This window comes from Gekko japonicus, unplaced genomic scaffold, assembly GCF_001447785.1.
Source record: "Gekko japonicus isolate JY-2015 unplaced genomic scaffold, Gekko_japonicus_V1.1 scaffold2199, whole genome shotgun sequence".
NCBI lineage: Eukaryota > Metazoa > Chordata > Lepidosauria > Squamata > Gekkonidae > Gekko > Gekko japonicus.
The window spans coordinates 47,966-69,834 of NW_015164259.1; the positions used below are offsets into that span (position 1 = coordinate 47,966).

Below are 21,869 nucleotides of genomic sequence, written 5' to 3' on the forward strand. Positions count from 1 at the left end.
CCAAATCCAAATACAAGAGGAGGCAGGATGGCCAGCTTCAAACCCGTGGATTCACCTTTAAAACGCAACAAGTCAACAATGGAGGTTCCGGGCTGAGCTGCCAGTGTGGAATCCCTCTGCGATGGAAGAAGCGAATCCACCCCGCCCTTGACACGCACCTGTTCAAAGCAGAGCAACCCCCATCAGAGCCCTACCAGGGCAAAAAAGAAAGAAGCATGTCATCATGAAGGCTGGAATATGACCAGCACAAAGTATCCCATTGTATGCCCTCATTGTTGACTCTAAGGGGGACACTTTGTGACATCTAGTTTCCTGGGTTCCCCTTGCTTTCAAAAAAGCTCGCCATAGTGACATAAGCTTCCTCTTTGTTCGATACCTTAACTTGACTGTTGGCATAAACTGGGGGGCGGGGATCTGCCTGGCAGAATTCTAATCCAGGCAGAACGGTGGGATCCCGCAATGCACTTGAATGGGTATTGAGAGCATCATCACAGCCGTGTTGACCACTAGCGCCCCTCTCGTTATAGAGGTTGGCTTTGGTGAACTCATCGCCGTTGATGTGGTTACCTCTGCCCAAATGCCTGTTCAGCAACTCGGCAGGCCACATTCCTTCATACGCCAGAGGCAGCTTCAGCCAGCCGTGATTGATGTGACTCAGGTTGTTTGTCAGTTCAAGTCCGCTCCCGACCTTCTCCAGAACATCCACAGACCATGGAAGCAGCAAGTGCTGGAGATGCTCCATTTCTGACTTGGCTTGAATGCTGTCCACTTTGTGGATGTGTGCATACCCGTAACTCTCAGGATTGAAGAAGCTGATCTCGGAGTTCTGTAGGAACAAGGGAAGGGTTGGTATCAGCACGAACAGCTTCAGAAACCTCAGGTGTAAATTCCTGAGAGTGGCTTTTATTTTTTTGAAGCCTCCATTAGCAATAAGGTGGGGAGGGAAACCAAAGGTTTAGAATAAACATCAGATTCTTGTGAGACGTTAACTTGCTTATGGCATGAGGCCACAACCTGTTTCATCACATGCATAACATCAGATTCTTGTGAGACGTTAACTTCCATATGGCATGAGGTCATGCAGGCCACATCCTGCTTCATCACATGCCTTGTTGTTTTGTTGCAACAGACTTTACACAGCTACCATTCTGGACTAAACTCGGTGCAAGTCTGGAGAGAAAGTGCAATATTTTGGGGGTTTAGCATCTATGAATGATGGGTCCAATATTAATTTTCTTTCCTAGAATTTTTTTAAGATAATGAGTCGGGCCAAAGGCTTCAGTCTTTCTCATATCAGAATGGTCTGGTAAGATTGTGACTACTGTTTAGGTGTCCTCTTGATGCTTTTGGTATCTACTTGTAATGATTATGAATCTGCTGTCTTCTCTGTTTACCGTACCTCTGTGTGAGAAATCATTGAAAAACCTGTCCATTGGAAAGGGATAGCAAAAAATAAAAATCGGGGGGGGGGATGTTTTATGATTAGGATTGCCCTCATCATCCACTTCTGTGGTGGCAGAATTTTTTTTTTTTTAATAAACTTAAAAATAAACTGTTGGTGCTTTGTGCACCATGACATCACTTCTGGGCAAAATCCGGAGGGGATGTCTGGTAGCTCTAGGAATCTGCCAAAACTTTATGGTTTTACCCGAGAGTGGGGGGAGGGATGTTTTATGATTAGGATTGCCCTCATCATCCACTTCTGTGGTGGCAGAATTTTTTTAAAAAAATAAACATAAAAATAAACTGTTGGTCCTTTGTGCACCATGACATAACTTCTGGGGAAAATCTGGAGGGGGTGTCTGGTAGCTTTAGGAATCCGCCACAACTTTATGGTTTTACCCGAGATTTTCTGGTGATTTCTAGAGCCACCTGATGTCCCTCCTGGGTTTTCCTCAGATGTGACATCATGGTGCATGTAAAACCGGTCATGCAGCATGTGACAAGGCTACGTTGGCAGAGTCTGTGTAAATCTTATTGACCAGGTCTGTACTGTAGACATAGCCAACTGCAGATGTAGGGTTCACGTCACAAACACTGGAGGGCGACTGGCTCTGGTGACCGCTTTGTACCAGGACAAATATGTTCTTATCCCAGTGATGCTACCACCATGGTCTCACCTCCCGAGCTCCCGCATGGCCCTAATAGGTCTGCTCTGCATCACTGGGATAAGAACATATTTGTCCTGGTACAAAGCGGTCACCAGATCCAGTTGCCCTCCAGTGTTTGTGACGTGAACCCTACATCTGCAGTTGGCTATGTCTACAGTGCAGACCTGGTCAATAAGATTTACACAGACTCTGCCAACGTAGCCTTGTTACGTGCCGCGTGACCGGCTTTAAAAAGCAAAGCATGCTGGCGAAGCATATTGGATAAACAGCCAAAAGCACAGTCAAAAACAAACTGTAGATCACCGTTTCTTTTCTGCTGAGGACCTGCAGAACTCATTCTTACAGAACCTTCCCTTTGACAGAAGTAGCGGGAGCACAAACCTTTCTCAGTTTGTTGCAGAGTTTATCCAAGGTTTTCTCATGGTTGGGGATGGCTGGCCACACAATGGGTTTGATCCTGAAAGAGAAGATAACAGCAGTTATAGAAATTAAGAGAATGATCCTGATGATATCATCTAGAAGAAGAAGAGATTGGATTTATACCCCGCCCTTCACTTGGAGTCTCAGAGCGGCTTACAAACTCCTTTCCCTTCCCCTCCCCACAAACAGACACCCTGTGAGGTGGGTGGGGCTGAAAGAACTCTGACAGAAACTGCTCTTTTTCAAGGACAGCTGTGTCAGAGCTTGTGGCTGACCCAAGGTCACATCAGCAGGTGCAAGTGGAGGAGTGGGGAATCAAACCCGGTTCTCCCAGATTAGAGTCTGCACACTTAACCACTACACCAAACTGGCTCTACAGTGGAGCCTAGGAGTGCAACAGCAGGATAGTGATGATGCCCCAACAATATGCACAGATTTTGCACCTCTGTCTCGTTTATCTTTTTAAAAAGCCAAGCCGCTACCCCTAGGTGCCCAACCTTCAGTCGAAGGGGGGGACGGGACCCTGTTGTTTTTCATAGAAAATTTACCAAGCACCCCACAGGTTTTAAGAAACATTAGCTGTCTTTTGGCAAATCCCAAATATCATTTCTATAGTGACGGACAGTAATCAGACCAGAAGCCACATTACATTTCAGAACACTGAATATCAGGCAAGACATGGGTGACCTACAGAACTGCAAATCCACCTACCTATTTTTGTCTACCAAGTGTGGACTTTCAAGAGAAGTGGACCAGGGGGAGACAGTTCATAATTTTGCATTAAAATGGCCAGGAAAATGAAGCTTGTGGGGTGGGGCTTTTTTTTTCCTGGTGGGGCTGAAGTTCTCAGTGCAGAAAGAAAAGACAGAATTCTTATGATTATGACTCACCTACTGTGGAACCAAGCCTTTTAAAATCAAAGCATAGAGGCTTCTGCAAATCTCAGTTCCAGAGTGTGATAATAGAAAGTTCTCAGCTGCTGCAAGTTAATCACTTCTGCCAGCCTAAGCAACAACTATGATGACAAGCCGGCAAGTGTGGGTGATGACTTCTATAGTCAAGAAAGCTAACACTTAGGCAGAAAAACTCTCTTAGAGGAGAGCAGTTTCTTGACTTGAGTTAGAAGGGATCCTAGAGGTCACCTATTCCAACCCCCTTGCTCAGTGCAGGAAATAGTCAGCTACAGCACCCCACTCTGCTTAAAGGAGTGTGCACCTTTAAAAATGTTTTAAAATGATTGAAAAGAGCATTTACAGGATAAATTCTTGTGGGGCTGTGCCTTTAAGAAAGGGGGCAGAGCCCCCCAAAACTCCACTGTAGCGATGGGCCTGCATTCAAGTGAATTGGTCTGTTTATAAATTGTTTCTACCAATGTTGATCCATTATAAAAACAATTTAATCAAGCCATCAATGAGATATATTAGGACAAATCCAAACAGCAAGCTTTGGAAGACTCTTTTTTAGGCTGGATTAAAAATGTAGCCACTGGGGAGTGGGGCGGTGGAGTTTGAGGCATGGTAGAGAAGTCTCAGTGTGGGCCAGAGTGTAATTTCTGCAATGTAGAAAATACAGTTTCCGAATGAAAACAGACATTTTGCTTCCTCAGTTGTATGTATGAGACAAGGCTGGGATAGGCACGAGGGAAGGGAACCATGTTACAAGTTTGTATTGCATCAAAAACAAAAATGCTCGGGCCCTGTTTCCATTTACACCAAAAGGGCTCCTATAGGACAAGATTCTAGGAATGAGCAGTTGCCAGTGACAAGGCAAGCATTTCAAATACCTGCTTTTCCAAAATATTGGGATCAGAGAAATTAGGACAAGCAGTACAAAGAAGCCCACAAAGGATGCTGTTATCAGGATTACTTCATTACCTAAGGAAAAGAAAAGGATATATATCTCTTTATATAGTAAATACATATTTCTATTATCCTTGAATAAATGAATGAATGAATATCTCTTTATAGAGCCTTGTTGTATTTGTCCTCAAGAGTAAAAAAACCCCCATTATTAATTATTATTATTAATTATTGTTATACTAAGCCTGTTCGGAAGGGCATGCTGCTGCTATGATGTTTTTGGCCCCGATCCACTTCTAGGTTTGCTTTGTTCCATGAAAGTCACCCCAAACGTAAATGCACATCTGCATCCTGATATTCCACATCCATCAAGTTACATGAGGACTGCCTGAGCGTCACTTTGGCTGTTTGCAAAGAGCTCCTTTGTTGGATTTGAATGGCTGAATGTGGCAAACCAAACGCTTACTTACTATTAAACTCTGGACCAGTCTGAGCTACTTTTGAACTGGTGGGGGTCACCCTTCTCACTTGTTGCAGAAATAACTTCGTAATTCTTTTGGCTGAGGTGGCGGACATCTAATTCATCTCTCCCCCTGCGCGCGCTACTCACATGGTTTGTACTGCTGCAGTGCTCTAATGCCCATTCTGACTTGCCCTACTTAAGAGAACAACAAAGCATTACCTGGCAAAGGGTAGCTACTTATGACCATCTTAACCAGCTTCCTTCAGGAGGCACCTGAACTCCCGAAATAGTTGCCATCTTTAGATCTGATTAGAAATTTTATTGTTAATTGTTAACTGGATTGTTGTTGTTTTTAATGTTTTAGTGACCTGCCCTGAGCCCTCTTGCGGGGGAGAGTGGGATATAAAGAGTGGAATATAAACCAAATAAATCATATATCTAATTCTGAACCCGGCCCCTATATAATAGGGGAGAAAAACTGACAATGAGGCCATGTTCTGATATGGGGAATTCCCTTCAGACCTATAATGGATGTAGGAGAACCTTCCTTTCCAGAGCTCCTAGGATCAGATGATCTTGAACAATGACTAAAAGAATAATACATTATTGACTAAAGGAAACTATGTTAGACAGAAATTTGGCGACCAAGTAGGAATATAACCCCCTTGGAGTTTATTAAACAGAGAGTGTGTTAAAAGTGGTGAGATCCAGCGACTCCTCCTTCCTCCTGCCACATGAGCCAGGCAGCTATTGATGGCAGATCTGCAGAAGAGGAAGCTGGCCAGCAAGTAGGTGGCCTATTGAGTGTTTGTGCCCCCCCAAAAAAACATGGATTCCCCTGCTCCCACAATTCTCACGAGTCCCCCACTTGTTATATATAATTCTCAACATGGCCTAAGATTTGCATCCATACATCCAGACATGGGCTCCATTAACAGACAAGACAGATGTTTCTACAAACCCTAGAAAAGCCCCAGGTTTGCTGATGAATCTGAAGTCAAAACAAAAATACACTGGGAGGCGGTGGTTAACCACCCTTCAAACAGTAGAAGCAGAGGCTGTAGCTTTAAGACATGAAAGCCCTCTGAGATCTCAGTGTCCATTAAAGGGGTTGCTAAGCAACTACAACATTGTTGCCAGCCTCCAAGCTCTGGCTTCGATCAGTAAAAGGCAAAGGTTAGGGCATTTTCTAGGGCTATTTTGGCTCTTAGTCCACCCTTGTTCCCATCTCCCTTGCAGTGAAACAAGGAGCCATCAGGGCCAGGGCCAGCAGCAGTTATTGGATGGCTTGCTACCACGCAACTTGCACAACTCATCCAGGTCCAACAGTGGCTACAGGATGACTTCGTGCCATGTGTTGTAATATATACAAGCAGCCTCTCAGGACAAGTTTCTGCTTTGCATGTCTTTCAGTTTTGGCCCTTCAGGGCACCTGTATGGCAGTCAGTGGCTGAGCAAGCTGATTGAGAGAGTGACTGAAAGAAGGCCCAGCCTGAGAGCTAAATAAAAACCATTCTTAAGTTGAAGCAAAGCTGACGTGTCCTATTGTTCATGATGTTACACTATGAAATATACCTTCCACACAACTTGAGCAAGCTGTACGAAATATACCTTCCACACAACTTGAGCAACTTGGCCAGGGCCAGCTGTGGCCACTGCACTACTCACCCGAGCACCTTGCTTCCACATGACTATTGCAACTTAGCCAGACAGGGAGAGGCTGCTAGGGGGAAGGAAGCAGAGAAAACTGAGAGCCAGCGTCTCTTCACTATTTTCTCCTGCAGTTGTGGAGAGAGTGGCTACTTCACTGTCCACAGGCTCATGGGTGCCCTCATTCATTGTGCTTGGGTCTTTTGAGCATTTTTATCTAGTTTTCAGCTTTGTGAGTTTTTCTTCTTTTGTGGGGAAAAAAATAACAAACAAATATTCACCGTGGGATTTCTAGTATGGAAGGTTATGGTGATCTTGAGAACCGGCTCCTGGAGTCTTCTGACACAATGACATCACCTGGAAGTGACATCATCACACTGGGCACATTGTGCAGGGGGTACTCTAGCTCAAGTGGTTAAGACGCTGAACTGCAGGCTGCGGAAGGTCAGTAGTTCAGCAGTTCGAGACCCGGGTGCCGCATGACGGAGTGAGCTCCCGTCTCTAGTTCCAGCTCCTGCCAACCTAGCAGTTCGAAAGCAAGAAATTGCAAGTAGATAAATAGGTACCGCTTCAGTGGGAAGGTAACAGCATTCCGTGCACCTCAGTGTTTAGTCATGCCGGCCACATGACCACGGAAACGTCTTCGGACAGTGCTGGCTCTTCGGCTTTGAAACGGAGATGAGCACCGCAACCCTAGAGTCGGATTCGACTGGCTTTTGAGTAAGGGAACCTTTACCTTTACTTACTCTAGCATTTGGGTAAAAAACTCTATGGTCACCAGCTGGCCGGCAGCAGATTGGGGCCCCTGATAGCAGGTGAACCCCCACCCCCATTGGGGGGTTGTCAACCCTAATTCCAAAGGTGAGGTGCCATGTCGGGTGGGGGGAACCCCTGACTCTAGTTGCTACTCACTTCACCTCTGTAGGTGGGAGCACAGAGAGCAGGGCTTCGGGACGTGATCTTAACTAGTGGGCTGGAGAATATGGGTGAAGATGCCCCTTTAAGTACCCTGGTCCCAAGCCATTTAGGGCCGTATTTGAATTGTGCATCAGCACCCCTGTTTTTGCTGGATTGAGCTTTAGTTTATTGACCCTCATCCAGTTTAGAGGGTTAGGGTTAGGGTTAGGATTAGGTTTAGGGTTGCTGCCTTCAACTTCTTCCAAAATTTTGGTGAAAAGGAGAAGTACAACAGAGTATCACGATGAACCAATGTACTTATTTCCTCTGGCATTCTCTGTGCAGTCTGGATGTAGGCAGAAGAGCTCCATTCACTCCACGAGCCTTTGAAAACATTTCCACTGGGCTTGGACCGGACGTTTAGGCCATACTTTGTGCTTGGTTGAAATTCCCTTCTCAGAAGTGTTAACGGAACATGTTGGAATTCTTTGGTCTGAAATATGGGAGACAATGTTTATTTACTTTTCAAGAACGTAGAAAACAGGATCACTTCCAGAAATCGTACTGTAGGCACTTGGAACATTTATCACCCCCAAATGTCAAAAGGCTTTTGACAAGATTTCTCACCAAAGGCACCTGAGTAAATTTAGCAGTCATGGGATAAGAGGACAAGGTTCTCTTATGGATTAAAAAGTGGTTAAATGACTGGAAGCAAAGAGTAGGACTCAATGGACAGTTCTTACAGTGGACGGAAGTAAGCAGTGAGGTCCCACAAAAATCAGTTTTGGGGACGGTACTCTTTAATTTATTCATCAATGATCGGGAACTAGGGGTGAATGGTGTACTGGCCAGGTTTGCAGATGGCACAAAATGATTCAGGATGTGGTGAAAACCAAGGCTGACTGTGATGAGCTGCAAGAGGACCGCCACAAAGTGGGTGTGGCAAATGAAGTCCAATGCTGGTAAGTGTCAGGTGATGCACTTAGGGAGAAAAAAAAATCCCAACTTCAAGTATAGGCTAACGGGGTCTAAACATGCAAAGACTTAGGCTGCGGTCACACACAATAAATAATCCACTTTCCAACTGGATTTTTACTGTGTGAACCGGCAAAATCCAGTTGGAAAGTGCATTGAAAGTGGATTATTCAGTGTGGGTGTGACCGCAGCCTCTGAGGGGAAAAGATCTTGTGGCCGTAGTGGATAGCTCAATGAAGGTGTCAGCACAGTGCTCTGCAGCAGTGAAAAAGGCAAACTCTATGTTATGGATTTATTAGGAAACAAATTGAAAATAAAACAGCCCCTGTATAGTTCTGTGGTGTGGCCTCATTTGGAATACTGTATACAGTTCTGGTCACCATATCTCAAAAAAGACACTGCAGAGCTGGAAAAAATACAGAAGAGGGCAGCCAAGATGATTAGGGGGCTGGAGCACCTTCCCTATGAGGAAAGGCTGAAGAGTCTGGGACTTTTCAGTTTAGAAAAGAGACGACTAAGGGAGGGGGGGAGTTGAAAAAGAGATTCCCCCCCCCTCCATCTTCCAAAATGCTAGAACTCAAGGGCATCAAATGAAGCTGATGGGCAGGACAAAAGGAAATACTAATTTACACACAGAGTGATTAAAATGTGGAATTTGCTTCCACAGGAATACACAGTTTTAAAAGGGAATTAGATTCATGAAGGACTAGGAATAAGGCCTGTTGTGGAGAGAAATGCAACAAGCTCTAGGAGGAGGGCCTGGGGGAGTGTGGTGGCCTGTAGCAGTTGCCGGGGGGGCCCCGCCCCCAGTAGCCGCAGGCGAGTGGCATGGGCAGACCACTGCTAGGCACAGGGTGGGTTTGGGCAGCATGCAGGGTTTGGTGTGAGCGGGGCCACCGCCTCCCCGCCCCTCCCTTGCAAGAAGAAGGGGCGGCAGCGGCCTTGTCCTCTGGACCCAGCAGCAGGCAGAGCAGCACCCTCTGCCGCTGTCACCCTGGTTCCTGCCACTGGGGTAGGGCAGCAGGAGGCAGTTGGCATGGCGGCGGCTCTGCATTAGGAAGGCCTTGTGGTGTGTGTGGTGGTGGTGGCAGTGGAGCCTGGCGCGGAACGGCGGCAGAGCTGCTTCGACTGAGAGGGGCGATGGCAACAGGGCGGCTGGCAGAGGGGTGGCCTCCTGCCACAGCAGGAGCCACTGCCCACTCCCGCTTCCTCCTCAACTGCTTCCGAGTCCGCCTGCAGTTCTGCACAGTTGGGCTGCGGCACGGAGCAGTTGTGGAAGCAGGCGGGGTGTGTGCAGGGAGGAAGCGGCTCCTTAGGGCTGTGCATGAGGAGGCCAAGCGTGGCAGGGCTCGGCTGAGGCAGCGGTGGTGCCATCTCGCACGTGCTCACAGAGGATGATGGCTGGAGCGTCCATCCCATTGGTCGGCTCAGAGCACACTGAGGCGGAGATGCTGGCAGCCACCTCTGTGGGCAGGATGGAGGCAAGGCAGCCAGCCAATGCAGCCAGGGGATTGGCAGACCTTCAGAGTGGCAGCCGAAGGATCCAAAGGCTGTGGGAGCGCGTGGAGCGTTCACACCAAAACTCTTTTATATATAAGGAGAGACAGGTCTATCAGTGGCAACCAGCCATGGTGACTGAGCGAAACCTCTGTGTTCAGAGGCACTAAACCTCTGAATCTCAGAACCAGGAGGCAACATCAGGGGAAGGTGTGCCTCTGTGCCCTGTTGTTGGCCCTCCAGAGGAACTGATTGGCTTATGTGTGAAACAAAAAAGAACACCACTGGCAAAAAATAATAACGCACAAGCAAGTAAGCAAGTATATAATGATTAAATAAGCATAACAGCAAGTATAATATAAATCAAATAAACATAACAAGTATGATATAAATCAATAGGCCAAAGTGCAATAATGAATCATAATAGAAACAAGTAACAGTCTTTCCATGTGTCTACTCCAGCATAGAAGCAATATCAAAGTCCAAATTGGAGTGCAATTCATCAAATTTTCTGAGCCATAAAAAGCCGACGCATAATCCGGATGCCTGTTGCCGCGTTTCAAATAATTCTTATTCAAGCATAGCTGTAATGGGACCCAGTCTCAAAAGCTGGCATACACTAAGCCAGAATGGTCAGTCAAGGAGGATTAAGGGTCCTTGCTGATATGCTGATATGGCTAGACCATAGGGCTCTTCTTATATTTATGTTAACAATTTTTTTTCTTTGTGTGAAAATCCTCCTCATTGGTAAAGATCTCATTTCAAAAATGCTTTGTTGGAATTCAAAGCACAGTACATACGTATGTTGGCCAAATACATTGGATGGATAGGCTTCTAAGGTGCTGCAGAAGGTTGTCATCCTATCAGAGATGTGTTTGGGTCCCATGCTTTGGAACTGGCTGGGATCTGGGAGTTAAATGAGGAGTAGGCTTGCCATTTGATTGCCTGTGGTGGACAATCAATCTCCTTGATCCTAATCTCCAGCCCTCAAGAGCTGAAGGAGCTGGTTAGAAAAATGGTTGGAAAATGGCATCCACAGTGACACCCTAGGAATTTCCATATGTCTCTATGATCTTTACCATAGAAACGGAGGGGATTCTGGAGCATCGCTCAAAGGGAGCATAATATCCTCCACAAAGCATTGCCTTCAACATCTCTCAGCATGGGACAACATCTCCCATGGGACAATTTCATCAAGACCTTAATTTTAAGGGTACGTGAGAAGCGTAGTAAAAACAGTCCGTAAAATTTAGTTGTGCCTCTCCAGCCTGCAGTGTTCCCTCTAAACTGAGTCAGTGTGAGCTAGCTCACAGTTTTTTAGTCTCTGGCTCACACATTTTTGCCTTAGCTCAGGAAGGATGGCTCCAGAGCAAACTAATTTATGCAGTAGCCAAATCACCTGCTCACAACTTTAATGCCAGTAGCTCACAAGGTACAATTTTTGCTCACAGGACTCCATAGCTTAGAGGGAACATTGCCAGCCTGTCGTGATATTTAATGCAAAACTGGGGTGGCTCATGCCAACCATGGAAGCAACACAAATTGGGGCACCCACAGAAAAGGCAAGGGTTTCTACCTATTCAGGGTACTTCCCAGGAATGCAGAAAAAATATGACTTAACCAAATGCAAAAGATATCCAGTCTCCGTAGCCCTACAATAGGGTATTTCTTACATAGATTTAATTGGCCAAATGCATTTAATCTAAGGAGGATGAGGATTCCAAGGAGAGACTAAGTAGAGGACAAATCGCTGTGAAATGAGTGGAAATCGGATACCATGATTCCATTCATCAATGCACTGTATACTACATAGCTGCTTCTTTCCATAACGTTCAACTAAAAAACAAACCTGAAACAGATTATTATTTTTTGGCAAACAGTCATCCTTAATTGAAAGTGGACCAAATGCTCACTTGGCTACTCGTGGTCCAGTTGGCGTTTTCAGGCCTGTAGGCTATTTCGTATATTAAGGACTTTTGTAGATATATTTGTAGTGGAATGGAGAATTGAACCAGATAAGCATCTTCCTTTTCTTGGTATGTGACGTTTAAGTCAAATGGTGCTTCGGGCTTAACTGTAAGAGACAGTGTGAAAAGAAAAAAGCATAACATGTACTTGTCGCTTCCTTATTGGGGGGGGGGGGTGTAAATCAGAGTAAAGGCCAGCTGGGCAAGTAGTGACTTCTGCCCTTCAGCGTAAGCATGGCCTTCCTCAGGTTCCATTATCTACTTCATTTTCAGTCAAGTGCCAGCCACATGCCCCCAGATTCAGAATTAGCAGCGACCTTCCTGCTGCACCCCATGTACAATGCGCCAGAGCACTGGATGGGCTGCATGTGGGCTGCACTTAGAGCTTTTTTTCTGAGGGAATGCACCAGAACGGAGTTCCGGAACCCCTTTGACAAAATCTTTTAAAAATGTTTAAAAGTTCTTGAATTTTCGGTATACAGATCGAAAATTTCATTTCCCTCTTGAGAGTTCCGGCACCTCTTTAAAAAAGAAAGAAAGAAAGAAAGCCCTGGGTGCACTATTACATGTAGCAGTCCATATGCAACAAGTAGATTTATTTATTTATTTATTTATTTATGCTGTACTTTTTTACAAAAATCCCACCCTTCCTCCAATGAGCTCAAGAAAGTATACATGGATCTCTTTTCCTCTACTTTCTTATTTCATAATCTAAAGTCACCCAGAAAGCTTTATGGCAAGTGGACATTTGAACGCAGGTCACCCCGGTCCTCAGAGCAGTTTACAATCTCCTTTCCCTTCCCCTCCCCACAACAGACACCATGTGAGGTAAGTGGCTCTTTCGAGAACTGCCCTTGAGAGAGCAATTTTCTCGGTGGAGGGTGGTAAGCAGTGGGGTACCGCAGGGATCAGTACTTGGTCCAATACTTTTTAACTTGTTTATTAATTATTTGCATTGGGAGTAAGCAGTGAAGTGGGTAAATTTGCGGATGATACAAAGTTGTTCAGGGTGATGAAAACCAGGGAGGATTTTTTGTGAGGCACTCCAAAGGGATCTGTCAGGGATGGGCGAGTGGACATCAACATGGCAAATGGGGTTCAATGTGGCCAAGTGCAAGGTGATGCACCTTGGAGCCAAAAATCCTAAATATAAATACACATTGATGGGGTCTGAACTGGCAGAGACTGATCAAGAGAGAGATCTTGGAGGTTCCGGTGATGGTGGCGCACTAGAGCAGACTCACCTCCCAGACATCCCAAGGGTGAAGCTGAGCTCCAGCCGAAGGAGGGGGTGCGCAGGCTCGTTACCCCCCAAGGACCCGGCAAAGGGAACCTGGCCATGGAACGTTTGAGAGGTCGCCTCTTCGATGGTGGAATGCCAGAGAATTGAGGCGCTTCTCTGTTCCGATGGTTATCCGTGGTGCGAGACCGAATGGACTTAAGCAACGCTAACCAGGGCAAGCGCAGGAGATTGAGCGTCCAAAAATGAAAGTAAACGAGGTCTGAGGACCGATTATGAACGTGAGTCATTCAAACGTTGATTAAAGAGAAAAGAAAGCTCCCTACCCTATCTACGTAAAAGAGAATAAGGCGAGCGGGGGAGGGACACCTCCCAAGCGCATGAACTTTTGAGCGAATGGGGGGGGAGTGGAAGAATAAACGGTTAAAACGGTTAAGAAGTACTTACCAAGAGGTGTTCGAACGTTCAAGCGCATATTCAGAGACATTTTTAAAAATTGCGAAAGTAAACAATCCCGAGAAACATGGCGGGGAGGAGGACGGAAAAGGAGAAACTTTTGAAATCGAAAGGAGTTGAGAGCCCAAAACCAGAAGGAACCAACGAGCTGGCAAAGACTTTGGCAGAATCCATGCGCCCTCTAATGGACCAGCTGAATACCTTCAAGGAGCAGATGACCAAAGTGACTCAATGTATCACTGCTCAGCAAAACCAGATAAACGAGACTTTGAAAATGATAAGCCAAACAGCTGAGAAGGTGAAAGAAGTTGATGCCACTGCACAAAAGGTGAAGAAGAGATTAAAACAACTGGAAAAGAAGCAAGTCTCCATAGAAGATCAGCTGTTACTATTACAAATGGAAAAGGCTAATATGATTCTTCGCTTCCAGGGCATGCCAGAGACTAAGGGTGAGAATTTAAAGGAAACGATGAGTGAAATACTGGCCCCAGTGACAGAGATGAAGGTGGAACAGTTGATAAGCAATATGGATGTGGCCTATAGGACATATTCAGGATATATAAAGAAAAACAATCTGCCTGGGGAAATTGTCGTAAGATTCTCAAAGAGGCATGTGAGGGATGCAATCCTGAAAGCAGTATCTGGAGTACCACTGAAAGTGGGAGAAAATGTCATCAGAGTTCTCAAAGACATTCCATTTGAAATAAGGCAAAGGAGAAAGAAATACAAAGAGCTTATTCTCTTTCTTCTGACAAATTCAATTGGATATAGATGGCTAACTCCAGAAGGCGTCACCTTCACAATCAAGGATAAAAAAGAAAAGATTGACTCTGTTCTGAAAGCTCGGGAATTTTTAAAAGTCCAGATGGGAGGGCAAGGGGAGGAAGAAAAAGAAGAGGAGGACAGTAAGTCCAGTGGCGAGCTGGACTCGGATTCTTCCAGGAAGGACTCTCTCTCAGAGAAAGGGGCGGCTGCTCCTAAAAGTCCTTATAAGCTGCGGAAGAGAAGGGGCAAGGAGAAGTGAAGGATGAAGGTCTCTGATGTGTGCCTTTGAAAAACGATGAAATGAGATGTCGGGTTTTTTTTCTTAATAACAGTTGAATTTAAGATTTTAAAAAGTTAATGATATATCTGACTCAGTTTGTAAAAGGGATTAGCGGGATTAAGACTTGATGTTTGTGTAAATTGATTAGAAGATCTCCTCTCTTGGGTTTTTAGGTATTAGTGGGTATCTTTACTTTGTCCCTACATGTAGTCCCCTATCCTATTTCTGTTGTAGTTTGGAGTTGTAGTAGATAACTCACTGAAAATGTCGAGACAGTGTGTGACTGCAATAAAAAAGGCCAATGCTATGCTGGGGATTATTAGGAAGGGTATTGAAAACAGATCAGCCAATATCATAATGCCCCTATATAAATCAATGGTACGACCTCATTTGGAATACTGTGTGCAGTTCTGGTCACCACACCTTAAAAAGAATATTATAGCTTTGGAAAAAGTGCAGAAAAGGGCAACTCGAATAATAAAAGGGTTGGAACACTTTCCCTATGAGGAAAGGTTAAAGCGCTTAGGGCTCTTTAGCTTGGAGAAACAACAACTGAGGGGTGACATGATTGAGGTTTATAAGATTATGCATGGGATAGAGCAGGTAGAGAAAGAGGTACTTTTCTCCCTTTCTCACAATACAAGAACTCGTGGGCACTCCATGAAACTGCTGAGCGGTCGGGTTAGAACAGAAGGAAGTACTTCTGCACCCAAAGAGTGATTAACACATGGAATTCACTGCCACAGGAAGCGGTGGCAGCTACAAGCATGGACAGCTTCAAAAGGGAATTAGATAAGCATATGGAGCAGAGGTCCATCAGTGGCTATTAGCCACAAGGTATAGACAGGGACTCTGGGGCAAGTGATGCTCTGTCTTCTTGGTGCTTGGGGGGGGGGGTCAACAGTGGGAGGGCTTCTAATATCCTGGCCCCACCGGTGGACTTCCTGATGGCACCTGGTATTTTTGGCCACTGTGTGACAGAGTGTTGGAGTGGATGGGCCTTTGGCCTGATCCAACATTGGCGTCTCTTATGTTCTTATGTTATGTTCTTATGAGAACAGCTCTGAGAGATCCATGACTCACCCAAGGTCACACCAGCAGCTGCATGTGGAAGAGTGGGGAATCAGACCTGGTTCTCCCAGATTAGAGTCCATGCTCCTAACCACTACACCAAACTGGCTCTCAGCAGTTCAGGCCTCAATTGCACTCATATTGCAACCCTTCTGCAGAACTACTCCAGTCTAAACCCATTCAAATCAATGATCTTAGCCTTGGTAAGGGCCCATATTGACCCCTGATACCAGTACTGTCTGTTACCAATATACCTGTGACACTGGGAGCCAAACTACACATTACATTTTTTTCACTTGTTCACATAGTACCTGTGGGGAACATATAAAAATGTTTATACAAGTCGGAAAAAATGCAGCAAATAGTTTGGCTCTGTGTAGCACAGATGTTGAGCCAGTTTGGCGTAGTGGTTAAGAGCGCAGACTCTGATCTGGGAGAACCGGGTTTGATTCCCCACTCCTCCACATGCAGCTGCTAGTGTGACCTTGGATCAGTCTTAAGTTCTTTCAGAGCTGTTCTCTCAAGGGCAGTTCTCAAGAGAGCTCTCTCAGCCCCACCTGCCTCACAGGATGTCCATTGTAGGGAGGGGAAGGGAAAGGAGATTGTAAGCCGCTCTGAGATTCCTGTGCTCAGGCGATTAGAGTACGTAATAAATTTTAGTTCTGTTTCCGAGTTCTGAGTTCCGATCCAGATCTTATTAGGAATTCGATTAAATGGTGCCTATTTTAACTCTTAGGTTTAGAATGAAATGATTTTATGATGTTACCTTAATTGACTTTCATATGTATTTTACCCAGTTGTAATTCTATATCTGTTCTTCTAATTGGAGTGTTTTAACATCTATACCTTAAAAATGATTTGCTGTGTGAACTTGTATCTGGTTGTGGACCACAAAAAATTATTCATTCATTCAACAGACTGTATTCAGATCAAAGCCCTTATGATAATTTCTTTAATAGCTTTGGAACAGGCAGCTCCAGACTGGTCCCAAGCCTTTGGGGTGTGCACCAGTATTTGAAAAGTTATAACAGATTTCGGCCCATGCAATGTCTATGTAGTGGCCCAGTTTTTGAACTGGTACAAATAAAAATCAGCCTTGAATAACGCACACAATACAACTTACTGATCTCAAGGATTTTCAGCTTCTGGCAGCATCTGTCTTGCCGTTCCATCTGTATCATCAGGCAGGCTTCGACAGAACCATAGATAAAATGGCCCTCAAGAGAACATTTGTATTCTAGCTGGTTTTCCACTGCGCATGCATGGTCATTGTCATTGTAACTGTGGAGGACATTAATGCCAAAGTGAAATTTCTGAAAATTTAAAGACCTGCTGAATGGTCAACATTCAAACTCTGTACCTGAAAGTTGGCATAAAAATTTAAGAAGGAAGAAAACTTCTTCCACATCACACTGGCTTCCCATTTGCTTAAATTTTAAAAATGTGATCTCTGTTTTTCCATTCCTGCCCCTGTCTTGTGATAACATACTGTATGTGATGGATATCCACCCTAGCTTTGCACATTTCATTATTGTCAGATAATCTGCTAACTTGGTCCATCATGTTATTTTTTCTCATTTGAATATGCTGGATTAATCAATTAATTTTTCTAGGAAACCATATTTGGGCCCAAAAGGGTTAGCCATGCTATTTGCATGTGGCGAACCAAGAGTAAACAGCAGGCCTGCAGGAATGAAATTGCACTGGAGCTCCTGGCATTCAAATTAACTTTCTTTTCATCTTTCGTCTAATGGTGATTTCCACTGAAGAAAAAATGCAGCCTTTATTTTACATGGTAAAATCAGAGGTCATTTTGGGGGGGATCGTGGGGGATCGCAGTTCCCCCGGGTGAGGTACAGGGGCGGGGCACATGATGAAGCCCCGCCCCCTGCTTCCGGCCCTCATTCAGCCAGGAGGAAGCAGGAGAAGAGGGAGGGTAAGTTGCTTCCTCCCTGCCTCTCCCCACCCCTGCCTGCCTGGGGCCAGGGAGGGCCTTCGTGGGGCTTCCTTGCACTCCTGCCAGCCTTGCAGGTCTACCGCCGGGCCCCTCATGGGGCTCGGCAGTGGAGCTGCAAGGCCGGCGGCGGCCGGGACCGTTGGGGGCGGGGTGTGTGGCCTTATGACACACTTCCGGTGATGTCAGGGGGTGTGGCATATGCTAATGAGTTATGCTAATGAGTTCCCCTAGCTCTTTTTCTACGAAATGACCCCTGGGTAAAATACAGATGATGAGTAGGAAGAACGACTGTTTATCCCCTGCTCACAGATCTTACTATCCTCCACAACCTCTGTCACAAATGTTCAGGGCTACAGGTAGGTCAGGCAGCTACAGTTTGCCACTCATCTTGCCTCTTCTAAATACACAGAGAGCCCCTGACCCTTTCATACACCAAGTCCCCTCTCCTATTCACAACAGAGACACCACCACACAGGACAGCCCAGTCCTCTTGGACAATTACCCCTCACTCAGACAGATCCAGGTGGTCGACCGTGTTGGTCTGAAGCAGGAGAACAAAGTTAAGAGTCCAGTGGGGCACCTTTAAGACCAACAACGTTTTATTCAAGATGTGAGCTTTCGTGTGCACGCACACTTCATCAGACATTGAAATGGAATTACATACCAAAGTTGTACATATAGGAGTGGTTTGCTACATAAGCATGCAAAATAGTGAAGGTATTTTTTAACAGATCGAAAGAATGACAAGCTCGGTTTCTGGTTATCATCTGTTTGAGTTCAAGGGGGGGGGAACCAACATAGGTAATAAATATGTGTCAGACCCCACAGCAGGCAATGAAGTACACACTTGCAGGAAGGTTTTACTTTATTGAAGCCATGAAGTACTTAGAACAGATTCTCTGTTCAGAATAACGAGATGTGCGTTTGACAGATAGGTTAAAGCAGATTCATAATTACACTAGCCAATAGATACGTTTCCCGCTCCCGCTCAGAAGGCTCATCGCGCGCCCAAACCCTGAGAAGCAATGGTTCTATACAGTTAAACAATTAGACTATTCCCACACTACATGTTCATTACAGACTAAGCAATAAGCTTCCTGCCGCTCACCACCTGTGGCCTTGGACTGATAAGGTTCCATCAAAGCAAGTCTAGCATACATAGAAAGGAATGCAGCCTAGGAGAAGATGAGTGCATGAGAGTGAGGATAGACATGCGCACACGAGCTGATTACATTCACCATGGCAATAGCGAGGGGGGGTAGGGCATTCTGAATACACATAGGAAAGACACATTGGCAGCTTGCTGACAATATGTCAGAACTGGAAACTGATGTGCCCTAAATATTGAGAATCCTGTCCCCTAGACCCCATCCATCTCCTTTCTAGCATGGAGGAGAACTTTACAGCAATTTGGGTTTCTGTTGTAATTTACTGTTGAACTTTACAGCCTCCATGCTAGAAAGGAGATGGATGAGTTCTAAGAATGGGATTCTCACAATAAAGGGCACATCAGTTTCCAGGTCTGACTTATTTATTACCTATGTTGTGTCACCCCCCCCCCCACTTGAATCCAAATAGATGATAACCAGAAACTGAGCTTGTCATTCTTTTGCTCTGTTTTTTTTAAAAAATATTCTCACTATTTTGCATGCTAATTTCACAAGCCACCTATATATACAATGATATGTGATTCCATTTCATTGTCTGACGAAGTGTGCATGTGCATAAAAACTCACATCTTGAATAAAACTTTGTTGGTCTAAAAGGTGCCCCACTGGACTCTAACTTCCCTCAGACACTTCATAGAGCCAGGGGGGTTGGGACTCAATCACTCAAACACCGTTTCACATGCACACTGCTATTGATTATGTATGTGTATATAGAGGCCAGGCTGACAGGTGTTAGGGTTGCCACCAGTCCTACCACAAGCAAGTGCTTACTGGCAAGAAGCGGCCACTACACGCGCCCAGAGGGAGAAAAGTCAGTCCTTCTCCAATAAGTGCTCCCTACAGCCTGGGGGTGAGCAGGGCAGGGCGCGGCGTCGTTTGGCGCCCCTGAGGGCCGGCGCGCCCTAGGCGAGCGCCTAGTTCGCCTAGTGGGCGAGCCAGCCCTGCCTACAGGTGGCTTTTCCAGGTACAGAATGAACAATGGAAACCCTAAACGGGAGTTGGCAGGAATTGGACATCCTATTACAGCAATTAGTTCAACAATATGCTGATGCATCGATTGTACTTGCAGATGATTTTAATGCCCAGACTGGGAGCTCTACTGGTGGATAGTCAGAAAACCTCAGGTTTTAGATATTGCTGCAGGCAAGGATAGCAACAATCACATCTGCCAGGACCCATGGGAAGTATATTTCCCACAAGCAAGTGATTACTGGCAAGAATCAGTCACTGCACGTGCCCAGAAGGAGAAAAGTCAGTCCGTTCTCCAATAAGTGCTCCCTCCAGGTGGCTTTTGCCAGGCACAGAATGATGATGCTGAAATTGTGTGGAATAAGTCTTGTTCAGAATTTGCCCCAGAATCGTGAAAGGTACATTTGTAAAGAACGGAGAGAGGGTATGTTTCCAAACATTCCCTCTGCTCTCAAAAATAGTACTTCTGTGTTTGTTCTAGGTACAGCCTAAGAGTGCTTCTGTGTTCATCAGGCATGCCTGATCTCCGCCATTATTTTCAGCTGGAGACAGGAATGTGGAAGGAGAGGATTCTTTATTTCCGTGTCTCCATTATTTATGATCTTTTAATAAGGTCATCACCACAGCAAAGCAATTGTATTTGTAGTGCATGGGAGAAGTTCTTACCGTAAAGTGAAATGAATGGGCGTTTCATTCGAGCACATCTCCATCCCTGAGATTTGGCAAATTAGGATAATATCACCATTCAGCTGTTCTGGAAGTCGACTGAAACACTTAAAGGTGGTGTCTGGTTCCCCATCTGCACAGATTTCTAATTAAGAATGACCATAATATTAGCACTCTGATTGGAAGTACAGACTCGAAGTTATTTGTAGGCTATTTTATCTGACTTCTGTCCTGCCCCGCCTCCCAGGGTAGCTGGATCCCATCAGATCTTGGAAGCTAAGTAGGTCACCTCTGGTCAGTATTTGGAATGAAGACCACCAAGGAATACCAGGGTTGTGATGTGGAGGTAGGCAATTCTGAACGTCAGTTGCCTTGAAAACTCCTTGGGGGTCACCATAAGTCAGTTGTGACTTGATGGCCAGTATAAGATACACACTCTTAACATAAGAACACAAGAATTTAAGAGAAGCCCATGTTGGATCAGGCCCATGGCTAAGCTAAACCATATATATAAAAGTACAAATATTTATTAAGGTGTACACATGTTAAAACTTTCCTGATTAAAAATTACTTTGTCTAAGATCAGACTATAAAAGCTTATCCTCTATACATACATATGATGGGTAAATAATTTACAACTGTTGTAAATTATTTACCCATCATATGTATGTATAGAGGATAAGCTCTGGTCTTATAGTCTGATCTTAGACAAAGTAATTTTTAATCAGGAAAGTTTTAACATGTGTACACCTTAATAAATATTTGTACTTTTATATATATGGTTTAGCTTAGCCCTTTTTGGTTCGTAGTCATATCCTGGGTTGAATCCCCCCCCCCCTTTTTCCAGTTTTTGGATCAGGCCCATGGCCCATCCAGTCCAACACTCTGTCACACAGTGGCCAAAAATACCAGGTGCCATCAGGAGGTCCAGCAGTGGGGCCAGGACACTAGCCCCCCCCCCCAAGCACCAAGAATACAGTGTATCACTTGTCCAAGCCTGAGAGTTCCTATCTATACCTTGTGGCTAATAGCCACTGATGGACCTCTGCTCCATATGTTTATGTCTGACTATGGCCTAAATTACATATAATATCTGTAACAAGACTAATGTAGAGAGGCCAGTGGTCTGAGTCAGTACAAGGAAGGTTCACATGGAAAACCAAACTATTAGCAAAAACTATAAATGCAAAAAAAAAAATGAAATAGGGGATATTTGCTCATCCCTTGTAACGAGCAACGAGAGATGTGAACAGCCATATTTGTAGATTGCCTACCGCTAGGGCACTAGGAAAGGGGAGATGGTAGTTCTGTCTGTAAGAGGGAGCTCAGAGAAGAACACCTTAAGGAGACGGAACTTCTTATGACTCATTCCGGTTGCTCTCAGAGTTTCACTTCCCCGTTACCTAGAATGATTGCACAGCATTGTTGCAAATTCTATGAACCAAATGTTTTATCAGCCACCCAGCAGAATGTATCAATCAAAGGACATCAGTTCCTTCTAGGGACAGCATTTACAT

At 45.1% G+C, this 21,869-nt stretch overlaps 1 protein-coding gene and 1 long non-coding RNA gene across 2 annotated transcripts in view; both read right to left on the reverse strand.

Annotated features, from left to right (window-relative positions):
- Nucleotides 1-304: 304 nt before the first annotated feature.
- On the reverse strand, nt 305-16,795 carry IL7R (interleukin 7 receptor). The gene is made up of 6 exons (XM_015408707.1): nt 16,715-16,795; nt 11,726-11,886; nt 7,659-7,833; nt 4,315-4,405; nt 2,493-2,568; nt 305-826 (listed from the first exon to the last, which is right to left on the reverse strand). Exons 1-6 carry the CDS (start codon nt 16,770-16,772, stop codon nt 305-307), a joined length of 1,083 nt encoding a protein of 360 aa, XP_015264193.1. The 5' UTR covers nt 16,773-16,795.
- A 14-nt stretch (nt 16,796-16,809) lies between these two features.
- Nucleotides 16,810-21,869, reverse strand: part of LOC107108291 — a 20,106-nt gene continuing 15,046 nt past the window's right edge. Inside the window, exons 2-3 of the long non-coding RNA XR_001482435.1 lie at nt 20,353-20,497; nt 16,810-16,872 (exon numbers count right to left, since the gene is read on the reverse strand). This is a non-coding gene — a long non-coding RNA (uncharacterized LOC107108291). The remainder of the gene's footprint in view (nt 16,873-20,352; nt 20,498-21,869) is intronic.

Coding starts and splice junctions, on each gene's coding strand:
- IL7R (XM_015408707.1), bottom strand. CDS start 16,772: ATGATACAGATGGAACGGCAAGACAGATGCTGCCAGAAGCTGAAAATC. Junction 7,834..11,725: donor ACTGGACCACGAGTAGCCAA/GTGAGCATTTGG, acceptor CCCATATTTCAG/ACCAAAGAATTCCAACATGT. Junction 4,406..7,658: donor GAGAATGCCAGAGGAAATAA/GTACATTGGTTC, acceptor TCTTTTCCTTAG/GTAATGAAGTAATCCTGATA.